Below are 14,857 nucleotides of genomic sequence, written 5' to 3' on the forward strand. Positions count from 1 at the left end.
GAACTCCAGTCTTTGTATTACATTTTGCCTGAAGAAGGGGCCTGAGTTGCCTCGAAAGCTTGCATGTGTAATCTTTTTTGTCAGCCAATAAAAGGTGACTTCTCACTACAGGACAAGGTTATAAAATTGACCATTACAGGTGAGGAGCTGTAAACCAAACAAAATGACAAATGCCTTGTTAATCTTTCCTTAGCTATTAGGAAACCTAGCATCAATTGCAATGATGTTCAGAGAAGAAGAGAGTCTTGAAAAGTTTCTTAAACACACTGAGGGAGACAGCAGTTTGGATGGGCATAGGCAGCTTGTTCCACCAGCTAGGAGTTACACATGAAAAGAGACTTAAATGTGATTAGATTCCACTGTGGAGATGGTATCACCAGATGTTGTTCATCAGCACACCTGTGTGGGTGAGAAGGAGCACAGGAACGTATCAGTGCCTCCATATATAAAGGTGTTAATCCACTGGCTGCTGTGCTGGCAAGCATCAAGGCTTTGAACTTAATGTGTGCCAGTGGAGTGACTCAAAAAGAGGAGTGACATGTGCCCATCCAGGCTGTTTTTCATTTTAACTCCATGTAATGCTTGTTGATGATGATTAGGGCAAGAATAATAATGTAAAAGCTTAATTGCTGCCGAGGGATATTGACAGTGATTGATTCATTAATTCAACATATTTAATATAATGCAGCTTCCTCAGAAGTGGCATAACTGAGTTCAAGTTTCATTAGCCCTGGATATGGTGCCAGTCCACCACACTTGAACACACTCAACCATGGCCATTTTGAAACTGCCAACTCACTTAACCCCTTTTAGTCAAATATTACTCTTCTTACACACGTGACCTGAAAGTAATGTGTGGCTAAAACAACACGGGAGTGCAGCAGCAAGGAGGTGCATCCAGATACTCACTCGCTTTTCAGCCTGTTTTGGGTTCACAAGCAAAACATAGCAGTCATTTTGTTTAAATCTTGTATTATTTTTTTATCCTAATTCTATTACTTATTCATCATTGCATTTATTTGAATTTAACTATCAATTCAGTAGACAGAATAAGATCTGCAGTCCTGACTGGAGAGAAGAAGATGAGGAAAGCAAATTGATTATGACTGTTATTTGTACTCCTTATTCTTTGCATTTTGCCCTTCAGGAAACTGAAAAGATTATTGCAGAGCTAAATGAGACCTGGGAGGAGAAGCTGAGAAAAACCGAGGCCATCCGCATGGACAGGTAGGTGTCATCCGCGTCTAAAACCAAAGATAAAGATTCCTTTTTCATCAAATGAGTTTCATTGTGGTCCTTTGGCTCAGGAATTGTACTTCTTAGTCATGTGTTCAAATTCCAGTGCTGGGGTGAATGTGTCACGCTAAAGAATCACTTCATCTCCTGGCAGTCTTCTTGTCCACTGCATAGCTAAATTGCCCACCACAGTCTGGCCATTCTGGCCCCCTCATCATCCCCTGCCCCTTACTGGCTAACTATCTCTCGTACCCTTCACCACCTAATAGCTAATGTGTGGTGACTGTGGTGGTGCAAGAATGGCTGCCATTGCATCATCAAGATGGATGCTGAACACTGGTGGTGTTTATTGTGGTTCCCCACTGTAAAGCAATTTGACTAGGTTAGAAAGGCAGTATATAAACTGAATGAATTATTAGTTAGCACTTGGGGTCATTTGCACACTAATTAAGGACTATATTAAATATGGTCCTAAAATAACTAACTTTAGGATTTAAAATCAATTGTAACTGTCTGTCAGTCCAGTGTGTTAATGATGAATGCCAGTGCAGCACTGAAATGGCCTACATTGGTGCTGGCTATTTCAGGCAATGTGTACTCCTATCGTTTTCTACAAGAATGAACATTTTGTTTTAGTTAAAACCTATAGAATGATTTGGCTGTGGTTTCAGTAGTTTTCTTTCAGCTCCTCCAACTCTCTAAAAACCTGACTTCATGTGCCCCACAGCCTTCTCCACACACCGATCTCTCTCATTGGAAGCACATCTCTGCTCTGTGATACATGTTTAAAAAATAATGAAACTGACCTCCCCAAAAAAGGCAAGGGTACATAAATATCTATTAAATAACCAAGATTGAAAGTGACAGAGATGTAGCCAAGAAGTCATGTCATGTATGGGTTACGCTTAATCAAGAAAGGAACAGAAGAAAACACAGCTGGAATACTGGCAAATGGAAAATCTGTTCTGCCAGGTGAAACAGCAAGTTTGTAACATAAAACGGACCGTGGGCCTTACATATAAAACATGCTTACACTTTGCAAGAGGCGGCCAGCTTTCTTGCCCAGCCGGGGCACCACCCAAATGGAGGACAGAGGGAGGTAGTTTATGACGGGCACTGCCTCCCCTGAACTGTTAGTTGGTAGCCCCCCTGAGTTGCCATAGCTCCACAGATTCCCACAGGGCACGCTTAGAGCCCTGTTGGATTCCATGGGGACTGCCAGAGGGTGCTGCAGGGATTGTTGAGCCCTTGTGTTCAGGGCTCCCACTTTACCCGGAAGTATTCCCGGTTCACAAGGATGTGACCCTGAAAGTTCTCCCAGGATGCAGAATATAAAGGGCAGCCTCACCTTATTTGGTAGCCGCAGTCAGGAGGAAGAGGGATGAAGCTCACTTATGAGGCCTGGAGAAGGAGGCTGGAAGAGTCTGGGAAGGAGTGTTTTGTGTACTGCTTGTGACTGATCAGGGTCTGGGTTTCTTCCCTGAATAAAGGGCTTGATTGGACAGAACTGGAATCTTTGCCTGTCTGTGTCGTGTTGGGGCAGCAGGTGCGGCCCAGGTCTTCACAACTTGTAAACATGCATATTGCTATTTCTTTTCACAAAAGTTGAGATTTATAAAACATGAACTTGCTGTGAAAATTGGCTTAACATTACAGCAAATTTCAACCATCCATAAGTCCTGCACAGACTTTTTTTTAGGCAGGACAATGAAGTGAACACAAAATCCAATTTCATTGTGCATATCAGAGATGTGTCAGTCATATTCCAAAGTTTTTGAACTAATTATATCACAGTTACATAATTGACATGTTCTCTCAATGCAGTTGTCTGCTACATTATAAATAATGCCCAATGCTTATTCTTTTTGTCTTAGTGTGTAGCTTGTCTATTTTGTCTGTATAGAGGGTGTGCTAGTTGTTGTACAGTATAACTGGCAATGACAGAATTACCAAGAAACCAACCATCATACACAGCATGACCATAAATTCTGCTTCCCACACGAATTTTGATAAAATAAAGGAATCATGGGTTCAGCCACCTCACAGCAACATTGAAATATTTTACATTTAATTAATCTCATTAACAATCCAGATAAATAAGTACCAATAAATTATGTCAGTGTATATAGAGAATAGAGACAGATGCCAATACATATCTGAGAGTCTGCTGTATTCTTCACATGGCTTTTCTTTTCATGTAGGGAGTCGCTTCTTGCTGAGATGGGAGTTGCCATTAGAGAAGATGGTGGGACAGTGGGAGTCTTCTCTCCAAAAGGGGTGAGTAAAAGGCAAAACAGTTTTATGTGAATATTTACTTGGTGTACTGACAGAAAACAGCCCTCCATTGCTATTACTCTCTCACATCTGTTTAGACTGATGTAAGTTGATGCCAATCCCAGCACTGGGCACATGTCAGGCCAGCTCTGGATGACAGGGTAGGCACATTCATGCACTCAAATATACTCGGTCAAAACAGACAAACATACAGCTGACAGTTACATCAGCTCACCTGCCGCTGGAACATGCAAAATCTCCAGAGACAGGGCTTGGGTCATGATTTGTGAACATTCTCCACCATGCTGCTGGACCTCAGTGAGGCGGTTGGGGGGATTTATCCTTCATGTTTAATTGAGAACAGGTGATCCACCCATTCCCATCAAAGGTGGACACAGTTAATAAATTGGGCAAGTTGGCAAGGTGATGACACTGCACCTGAAAAGAGTTTACAAAGGGGAGGAATACATTTAGAATCTTATAATTTAGATGTATTGAGAGGTTTTTGTTTCTATTGATTTAACTTTAATGTATTGAAAGTTAAACATTTGAGACAATAAAACGTAAAAATAGTTCTGTAACTGAATACTTTTTAAAGGCACTGCATATGTGTGTGTATGTATATGTGAATGTGTGTGTCTCTATTATATAAAAAACAAGTTTTCCGTCATGTCCGTGTTATTCAGCCTTGACAACTCCCCTCCACACCGCTCGCCCAGTCGTTACTCCTACTGCGCACATCCTATCTCCGTACCACCACACGACATTCTCAGTGGCAACTCGCCCTTCAACACAGTCTTTTATAATGGCGAGGCAGAAAGCAAATTATCTGTTCAAGAACATTAGATTTTAGATCACGATAGAAAAAGAGTGACATGAGCTGATGATTAGCGTTGAAAAAAAGAAAATGTACAAAAAAGAGCTGCATATAATAAAAATCAAGAACAAAGAGAATAGTCCAGTAAACGAAAAAAAGAAAAATATCCCAAAAAATAATTACTAACAGAAATGCAAAAAAGCAACATTTATAGAATGTAAGTTAGAGGATAAAGTAATTCATAATATTGTTTTTGATGCGGTGTTAATTTTTTATTTACTTTTTATTATGTTTTACTTTTTACGTCTATTTTTACTTTTTTTTACTTTTTACTAAATTTTACCATTCATTGGTATGTAAAATAGGCAACTGTATTAAAATACGAGTAAAATAAAAGTAACTGATTTTTTTTTTATCAAACTGTCTTTCTCCTGCACCCCGCATACTTCTGTATATGCCATCTCTGTAAATACAATCGCTTTCTCTAATGGAGGAGCCCCCTGATGCCCTTTGAGTGGGTCAGCTGCGAGATAGTGGGTGCCCTGGGCCCACCCACGTGGGTTGGTGAGCAAAGCGAGCAGGTAGTCAAGCCCCTGTGTGTGTGTATACAGTATACTGTATGTGTATATATATATATATATATATATATATATATATATACTAATAAAAGGCAAAGCCCTCACTCACTCACTGACTGACTGACTCACTGACTGACTCATCACTAATTCTCCAACTTCCCATGTAGGTAGAAAGCTGAAATTTGGCAGGCTTATTCCTTACAGCTTACTTACAAATGTTAAGCAGGTTTCATTTCGAAATTCTACGTAACGGTCATAACGGTCGATAACGGTCGACAACGTCCGCCATGTTGAACTTTCTTATTTATGGCCCTATCTTCACGAAATTTGGTAGGCGGCTTCCCTGCGCTAATCGAAACTGATGTACTTACTTATTTCGATGGTAAGACGCCACTGTCGGCCGCCATATTGAATTTTCCAAACATCACTAATTCTCCAACTTCACGTGTAGGTAGAAGGCTGAAATTTGGCAGGCCCATTCCTTACAGCTTACTTACAAAAGTTAAGCAGGTTTCATTTAGAAATTCTACGTGTAACAGTCATAACGGTCAACAACATCCGCCATGTTGAACTTTCTTATTTACGGCCCCATCTTCACGAAATTTGGTAGGTGGCTTCCCTGGGCTAACCGAAACCAATGTACAGTACGTACTTATTTTGGTGGTATGACCGCCATATTGAACTTTTCAACAGTCTTTGTTACTTATGGGCCCATCTTCAAGAAATTTGGTACGTGGGTTCCCAACACTAACTGAATCCTACTTACGTACATATATATGTCCATAGCCTGCAGCTCGGTCACCGTGTGCGGTGGCGTTGGGTTCCCCATCCCAACGCCTCCCACATTGTTGGCTGCCTGCCTGTATAAGGCTGTGCGTCGCTCCGGTCTCTACATTCCCTTCCTTGCTTCTCCACGGGATTCACGTCTCCCTGCTGATAACTGCAGCCTTTTTATTTACAGTAATCCATGGCTTCTCCGCTGTTTTATTGTTCGTTTATTATGATTATAGTTATTGTGCAGGTATTTTAGACTTACTTTACATTGTTCAGGTACCCATTTCCTTTATCATTCCAACCATAACCCCCATTGACATGTCTATCGAAGTGATCACCATCGATCAAAAAACTGTCACTTACCAAGTGGTTTCCATGCCCGGAGATGGCACCTACCTTTTCCATTCTCTTTGTTACATATTGCACGGCCATATCAGGCTCATTCTTGATATCCGGAGGAACATTGTGTCTTATGTATTGAATGACTGGGACAGGTTCAAATTGTGGACTGATGACGATACAGGAGATAATTAGACTACACAGGAGCACTAGAAGAGTGAAATGCTTAAGCCCTTCACCTATGGTTCTGCATGTGAGTTGATGGCTGCCGCTGAACTGTTCGGTTGTCGCTTTCAAGTGTACCGAAATGGCCAAATATTTTACACCTTTTGACAACCTCCAATGCCTCTTAAACATCTTAGATTCACAGGTGACAATTTCAGTAGTGGACACTTTGATGTTTATGAATGTTTAAACTCTCAAAAGCTGGATGTAAAGTTATCGATGAAACCGGTTGTATACTTACAACGCTTGACAGATGCCGAATGTCTCTTCAACACAAGTCCTACAAATACTAATGTAATTGAAAAAAAACATGAAACTCAAACCGATTATGACAGCAGCAATCCAAGCTGTGAGATTTGAAACAAGATTACTGTTCACTTGGCCAACTGTACGTTGCATGCTCAAGAGTAAGCTCAGCGCACAGCTTGGTCATATTACAACCGGAGGGCCGAACTCACAATGTGGTATACAAAGAGATCCTTAACAAATAATTATTGGCATATTTTCCCTCAGTTTAAAAAGGTTTAATTTTCTTCTTAATAAAAATTTTAAGGCAGTACTTCACCGCTGCGAAGCGCGGGTATTTTGCTAGTATATATATACACTTGACCCTTGATATGCGACCGGCCTGACATGCGAACAACATCTTGCGTTACGACCCGAATGCGGTCACGTGTATCCGCTTGTGCGACTGTAAACAAACAGCCAAGAGCATTCGTAAGCGTCAGTCGGAGCCCAGATGCATGTGTTTGTGGACGTAATTTCGGTCAGTGCAGTGATTTATCTATATATATAATTCACTAAGACCATGGCAAGCAAGACGCATAATTGCTAAGGAAGGAAGAGAAGGTAACGAAAGTAAAGAAAGCGATTGTTAAGGGATGTTAGCTAGCGGGCTGGTGCGGCACATGATGATGTCATCAGGCTGAGTCAGCACCGGCTTGCTTTGGAGTGTATTATGGCAGTTCACAACATGACCAGCTTTGAACTAAGTGCTCGACTACTGTCATTATTAACTTGAGAAACAGCGATCACAATCGAAACGAAGAAGGAAATTGTGCGGAAATATGAGAGTGGTGTTCGTGTGACTGATCTCGCTAATATGTACAGCATGTTGAAATCCACCATCTCGACAATTTTACAAAGAAAAGATTTGCATAAGGAGGCTCCTTCTAAACAATAACCACCTTCCGTTTCATTCTCCTCCTCCTCCCTTCCTGCAGCCCAAAGATGTCAAATTAAATGGTGAGTACAGTATGAAATTGTTGTTTCTGGTTGGCTACGCACTTTTTATAACTTTTTGGTTAGTACATTAGAAAAATTATTGGTGTTTTTGGTAAATTATGCACATTATACAACCCTTTTTTATTATTAAAAAGGTTAAGTAAGTGTTGCTGTGGGAGGTTCGGAGCGCATTATGGGTATTTCCATTATTTCTTATGGGAAAAATAGTCTTGACTTACAACCAATTTGAGTTACAACCAGCCCTCGTGAACGAACTGAGTTCATAAGTCAAGGGTCCACTGTATAATGTTGTAGGTTTAAGTTTAAATAAATTTCCAATTTTTGCCCATCAGTCACCAAATAACCCATAATGAGGAAGTGAAAGTATGTTTTTAGAACAATTTGTAAATTTATTAAAAAATCAAAAACTTAAACCCCTCATTCATTTAAGTATTCAGACCCTTTGCCCGCTCTCCACATTGTGCTCAGCTGCATCCTGTTTGCTTTAATGATCCCAGAAATAGAAATGTGCAGAGAACGTGACTGGAGTTCAGCTGTGACCAATTAGAATTGATTGGACATCATTTAGAAAGGCACACACCTGTGTATATAAGGACCCACAACTCTGAAGTCCAAGGAACTCTCTTTAGACACAAAAATCAAATTGTGGTGAAGCATAGATCAGGAGAAGTGTATAAAACCATTCCGAGAGCTTTTTGTGTGTCCCCAGGAGCACTGTGACCTCAATAATTGTGAAATAGAAGAAGTTTAGAACCACCAGGACTCATCCTAGAGTTGGCTGTCTGGCCAAACTGTGTAACCAGACTAGAAAACTCTAGAAAACTTAGTTAGAGACGTAAACAAGAAGCCAATGGTCACTCTAACAAAGCTTCAGAAGACCTCTGCTGAGATGGGAGAACTATTTAATAAATAGTCTGATTAAAATGAAATGTGTATAAATGATAATTTTGAAATGAGACAAAATGTTTAGTATTCTATTTTCATTATACTGTATGTGATATGATATTCCAACTGTATAAAACATTTGTATGGTGGTCCTGCACTTTGTAAATCTTTTTTAGGATGGTGTTTACTATAGAAAGGTGGCATATCAGATGAATCTTGGTTGGTTAGTTGTGTGATCTTTTTGTCCGTTGCTAGTTTTCCAGAATTCCCCTACATCCTCTTTCTAAGTGAATTTCTTGGTTTCATCTTTACCAGTTATGCACTTGCAGTTTGATTTTGGGTGAATGTCAATCATTCAAAATAATTTAAAATGAGAAGTTAAACAGACCCTAACTCCCAAGACACCCAGGACTGGGTTAAGAGGGTTCAATAATGGATGGATGGATGGAAGAAAGCAATATGTAACCCTAAAACACCATGTTGTGCCTCCCAGTTGCTTTTGTATGTTTTTTTATGTCACTGAGATGTTTGCAATTCTCTCACTGCAGACTCCCCACCTGGTGAACTTGAATGAAGATCCTCTGATGTCGGAGTGTCTGCTGTACTACATCAAGGAGGGTATAACAAGGTAGGGAGGACAATGGGTGCTTCATATCAACTTTCTGAGGTGTAGAGTACTTGCTTTCCACCAAAGTTAGTGGGAGTATCTGTTAGTAGGGAGAACTGTTTTTGTTGTCTACCATTTGGGCAGCACCTAAGTTTCAGTTACAGTATCATTGGTGTCCTCCCCCCTTCATTTGAATTAATTCCTTGCCTGAGTAAGTAGTTGGCTGTCAATGTGGGTTTTTTCTCAACATGGGATAGTTTTCATCAACAGTGGGAGCTGAGAACCTCAAAAAAAGCTGAGCTGATAAAGCCCCTTGTATTTATTCAGGTTAGAGCAGAGCCAGGTGTAACATCTGGACCATAAGGACTGATTTGGGGGCATGCTGTTTATTTTTTCAAAGGTACGGGATGCAAGAGTTACTGAGATCCTGCCTGTATAAGTATGGCTCAACCACAAAAGTTTTGTTTTTATGCTAGATTCTTCCTACACATTATTTGTTTTTATTTTACTGATTGCAAAAATTACAGTGAGTCAGTTACACATCAGCTAGACATACAGTAATGAATGTTCCTCAGATGAGACACTGCATTTGTGCGGCACACTTTGAGACAGCAGCCTCTGGTTATGGGTTGCCTTCACATTTGGGGTCCACTCTTACCTTATTTCTAATGCAGCCAGTACTAACTTCATCTGTCTTACAGCCCTGTAACAAAATAAATAAAACAGTGGGGAAAATGTATGGATTGACCTTTAAGAAGGAAGGAAAAGTAAAATAAAGTGAGTAGTCTGAATACTGTGCAGGTTACTGGTCTACCTTGCGTGTTTACAGTGAATTAGAGTTTATGGTCCAGAGCAGCACCACTTCTCATTTTGCCACTGTAGCATGTAAATCTTTAAATTCACAAATATGGGAAAGTTTTAAGTAGGTGAGGAGAAGTGAAATTATGTCCAGGACAAAGAAGGCCAATCCGCCGAGTTAAATATAACAAGTTTGGAGTAGATAAACTTTTGGAAATCTTTCCCACGATTCAGCAGTGTTCCATATTTGCTGAGGTACAGGAAATAATTGTTTAAAGCAGTTTTCTGCAGACTTTTATCTGTAAGTATGATGGTGCAGATCTCTGCTTGACCTCTCTTGGTTGTATTGTTGGGGGTACCAGAGGTTACATTTATTGTTGCAGATACTCCGCTGGATTAATCAGATATCAGCTAGTGAGCAACTCGCAGAACTCAAGTTAGTTTGAACCTCAGCTATGTGTTTCCTCTGCTGTCTACTGTCACTTCTTGGACTTTAGCAGTGTGTTGTTACTTTGAGTGTCCACACTTTATGGAACTGTCCCTTGCATCAGTGCAGCACCTTTGAGCCCATTTCACAACAGGATCCTGCTCTATGCCCATTGTTCTGCACATAGCACAAGTCCAACTTTCAACAAGCAATTTTGGAAAATTTTAGTCAAGAAGTAGTTGAGGCCTAAAGCCAAAGTGTGAAATATACAGAATGCCTAAAAATACAATTTAAAAGTATGTCATGGTGTTATAAACCACCTAGTGCTCATTCCCTGAATTGCATAAGATCTTCATAGGTGGGTCAAGTGGGCAGCTGTTTGGGGGCAGCTGGGTGGGGCAAGAGGCTTGAGTTACAGCAGCCCATCTGACAGAGATTGAAAGCGTTATTAGTAATTTGCTTGGTCTCACTGATGCTGGAGAGTGTGATGATGGATAGTAGAAAATGACAGATTATGTATTCTCTGAATTGACAGTCTTCTTGTTTCAGAGGAACACCCTTGAAATGACATGCTTTTTGTCTTCTTAAATCTATGCACATATACAGTAAGTCGTCGATAGCAGTTTATACTTCCGTGTCGTGCCATGCTGCAGGCCCATGCCTGAAAGCTAGTTGGTGGTGTTTGTATCACGCAAGAAAAGCAAGTGGTCCATTAAAATGCAGGCAGTTTTTACCTTCTTGTATCAATGCTCCACTTGCTATGCATTTTCTACCATAGGCGAATGTATTTGCCCCTCAGGTTTTTCCCCTTTTTTATACATTCACTGACTTTCAAATCGATGTTACCTAATATTTTGTGCCATGAATTGGCCTCCATGTGATTGTCTTTGTAGTGTTGTGATGAGGTATTGTATAAATACAGTACATATATTTTCTATCTTCTTTGTCAAGTCTTTTGTCAGTAAGCTTCAGAATAGCGGAAGATGAACAGAATAGTGTTTCAAGTAATACATAGTTAGGAAACTGGTCATTCTGGGTCAGAGGGATCTAAGTGGGGTTCACGTTGATGCGATGCATAGTCTCATTTTTGAGGAGGTGTGTGTCTAGCCTACAGCGTAGACTTGATGCAGAAGTATACATTTTCCTTTAGCTAACTACAGTTGTGCTTGAAAGTTTGTGAACCTTTAGAATTTTCTATATTTCTGCATAAATATGACCTAAAACATCATCAGATTTTCACTCAAGTCCTAAAAGTAGATAAAGAGAAACCAGTTAAACAAATGAGACAAAAATATTATACTTGGTCATTTATTTATTGATTGAATATTATATATTTGTGAGTGGCAAAAGAATTTCACCTTCAAACTAACTGCTAATCCTAGAGGTTCACATACGAGTCAGGTGTTTTCAATCAATGGGATGACAATCAGGTGTGAGTGGGCACCCTGTGTTATTTAAAGAACAGGATCTATCAAAGTCTGCTCTTCACAACACGTTTGTGGAAGTGTATCATGGCACGAACAAAGGAGATTTCTGAGGACCTCAGAAAAAGAGTTGTTGATGCTCATCAGGCTGGAAAAGGTTACAAAACCATCTCTAAAGAGTTTGGACTCCACCAATCCACAGTCAGACAGATTGTGTACAAATGGAGGAAATTCAAGACCATTGTTACCCTCCCCAGGAGTGGTCAACCAACAAAGATCACTCCAAGAGCAAGGCATGTAATAGTCGGCAAGGTCACAAAGGACCCCAGGGTAACTTCTAAGCAACTGAAGGCCTCTCTCACATTAGCTAATGTTCATGTTCATGAGTCCACCATCAGGAGAACACTGAACAACAATGGTGTGCATGGCAGGTTTGCAAGGAGAAAGCCACTGCTCTCCAAAAAACATTGCTGCTCGTCTGCAGTTTGCTAAAGATCATGTGGACAAACCAGAAGGCTATTGGAAGAATGTTTTGTGGACAGATGAGACCAAAATAGAACTTTTTGGTTTAAATGAAAAGTGTTATGTTTGGAGAAAGGAAAACACTACATTCCAGCATAAGAACTTTATCCCATCTGTGAAACATGGTGGTGGTTGTATCATGGTTTGGGCCTGTTTTGCTGCATCTGGGCCAGGACGGTTTGCCTTCATTGATGGAACAATGAATTCTGAATTATATCAGAGAATTCTAAAGGAAAATGTCAGGACATCTGTCCATGAACTGAATCTCAAGAGAAGGTGGGTCATGCAGCAAGACAACGACCCTAAGCACACAAGTTGTTCTACCAAAGAATGGTTAAAGAAGAATAAAGTTAATGTTTTGGAATGGCCAAGTCAAAGTCCTGACCTTAATCCAATCGAAATGTTGTGGAAGGACCTGAAGCGAGCAGTTCATGAGAGGAAACCCACCAACATCCCAGAGTTGAAGCTGTTCTGTACGGAGGAATGGGCTAAAATTCCTCCAAGCTAGTTTGCAGGAATGATCAAAGGTTACCGGAAATGTTTAGTTGCAGTTATTGCTGCAAAGGGGGTCACACCAGATACTGAAAGCAAAGTTTAACATACTTTTGCCACTCACAAATATGTAATAATCGATCATTTTCCTTAATAAATAAATGACCAAGTATAATATTTTTGTCTCATGTGTTTAACTGGTTTTTCTTTATCTACTTTTAGGATTTGAGTGAAAATCTGATGATGTTTTAGGTCATATTTATGCAGAAATATAGAAAATTCTAAAGGGTTCACAAACTTTCAAGTACAACTGTAAAATTACAACATGGATCTATGGTGCAGGGTGGCTAATTGCAATTACTTCAATCCAGCCGCATGTTGAAGTGGGCATTTTAGCACCGCACACATACTGTACATCTCATGAAAAGTGCCTGTTCTGGATAATGCTGTTAAAGTACAAAGTCCTGTGGATTTCATTTTTATATTCCATATCGGTGTATGATGCAGTTCTTCTGCTAATGTGTATATTCTACCTGATACTGTATTTTTTTTCTATAGCTAATATGTTTTATATTCATAGTTCCAAATGTGAGTAAGATTTCAGAGCTCAGCCAATACTGGAGCCCCAACAGCAATCCCTGATGAACACAGACTGGCTCCATATTGTTTAATGGGACAGGCTAGCTTCATGGGCTTGCTTCTATTTTAATAGTTCTTGGTTCCCCAGGAATGATTTTTAGTCACCTGCTTGATTTTTGTTTTTTTAGGGTGGGGCAGGAAGATGTAGACATTCGACTCAGTGGCCAGTTCATTGAGAAGCAACACTGTGTGTTCCATAGCCAGACTAATGACAATGGAGAAGGTAAGCTGTGAAGAAGCAATGTGCCCATATTAACAGAAGTACATTGTAGGGGCATTTTTATCAGAAGACCCGCACAAACATTATAGTCATTTGGTTTTGTAAAAAAAAAAAAAAAATCCAGCATGTAGAGAAATGTAATCCAATCCAGCATCTGCAATTTGATCCAGGAGAGCTGGAGCTCTCACGTAGAACTAGAACAGGGTTCATACACCCCTGGAGGTTATTGACAACACTGAAAAATGCATTTTTGTATTTTCCTGTTCTTAAAAACTTGAATTTGAGTGTTTCCATTGTCTTGATAATTCCAGGATATTTTAGAAAATCTGGATGTCGTGGTGTTTCGATTGTGATATTTACTAATCAAAGTTTAGTGATTATAGAACAGGTGATGTCAACTGTGTATAATGAGCCATATTGTTTGGGTTTCATGCTTTTTACCCTGAAACGTTTACCAGAGAACAACCTGTCAGAGCTTATTGACTGCCACTTGATTATTTCGTTATTTACATCAAGTATTTCTTTCTCTTTCTATCCTCAAGCTTCCTAGGAACCCCAAAGGTACTGTGCAGCTAGATAATGTTTCTCATTTGTTAGACGTAATCAGATCATGGCAGTTCTGCTCAAGCATTATGCCTTTTAAATGATTTTTCACATTCACTTAAACTTGTACAGTTTGTGAGGAAAAGTTGTCAGGCTGTCAGAGTCCACCAATGGTCTGGTTGCAACTAAGACACTTGGCTATCGTTGAAAAATACTGAAATGACAAATGACTAATAACCTGTCTTTCCCTAATGATATCTGATGGTACCACAGCATACTTCTGGCCAACAGTTAGTTTCTACCTTGGGTATGACAGCAGTTGTCGTTGCTTATGATTAAGGACACAAGACTTTGTACAAACTAGACACTACTTAGTCCACTAAGCTAATTTGGTAGCCAATAGCCAAGTTGTCCCAGTTCACAAGTGCTTTCAGGGTCTCTGCTTCAGCCATATGACTCAGTAGCCTGTTCCAGATTCCCATGACCCCTTGGTGTCTTCAATCAGTTCTTTCTCTTTAATTTCCTCCTGTGCTCAAGACTTGCAGGTAAAGCTATTTGCTCCAGAGCTTGGAGTGGTGCTTAATCATGCCCAGTGCACACTGATTTGTCTTCTCTTGAATTTCGTTTGATTTTGGTGTTTCTGTTGCAGTGGTAGTGACACTGGAGCCACTAGAAGGAGCTGAGACATATGTGAATGGAAAGCAGATTACAGAGCCCATCGTCCTAAAACAAGGTGAGTTCATTGACGAGGCACTTGTATTTCTGAGGTAGAAGGCATAGAAACTGAGACAAAAATCAGTAGGGATGGAGAA

At 40.1% G+C, this 14,857-nt stretch overlaps 1 protein-coding gene across 1 annotated transcript in view; it reads left to right on the forward strand.

The window, feature by feature from the left end:
- The window catches only part of LOC120525147 (kinesin-like protein KIF1C), a 95,127-nt gene that overhangs the window by 64,397 nt on the left and 15,873 nt on the right, over positions 1-14,857 (forward strand). Inside the window, exons 13-17 of the mRNA XM_039747211.1 lie at positions 1,148-1,227; positions 3,438-3,513; positions 8,922-9,001; positions 13,411-13,505; positions 14,695-14,778. Of these exons, the coding sequence (XP_039603145.1) occupies positions 1,148-1,227; positions 3,438-3,513; positions 8,922-9,001; positions 13,411-13,505; positions 14,695-14,778 (415 nt within the window). The remainder of the gene's footprint in view (positions 1-1,147; positions 1,228-3,437; positions 3,514-8,921; positions 9,002-13,410; positions 13,506-14,694; positions 14,779-14,857) is intronic.

The sequence above is a fragment of the Polypterus senegalus genome, chromosome 3 (genome assembly GCF_016835505.1).
Source record: "Polypterus senegalus isolate Bchr_013 chromosome 3, ASM1683550v1, whole genome shotgun sequence".
Classification (NCBI taxonomy): domain Eukaryota; kingdom Metazoa; phylum Chordata; class Cladistia; order Polypteriformes; family Polypteridae; genus Polypterus; species Polypterus senegalus.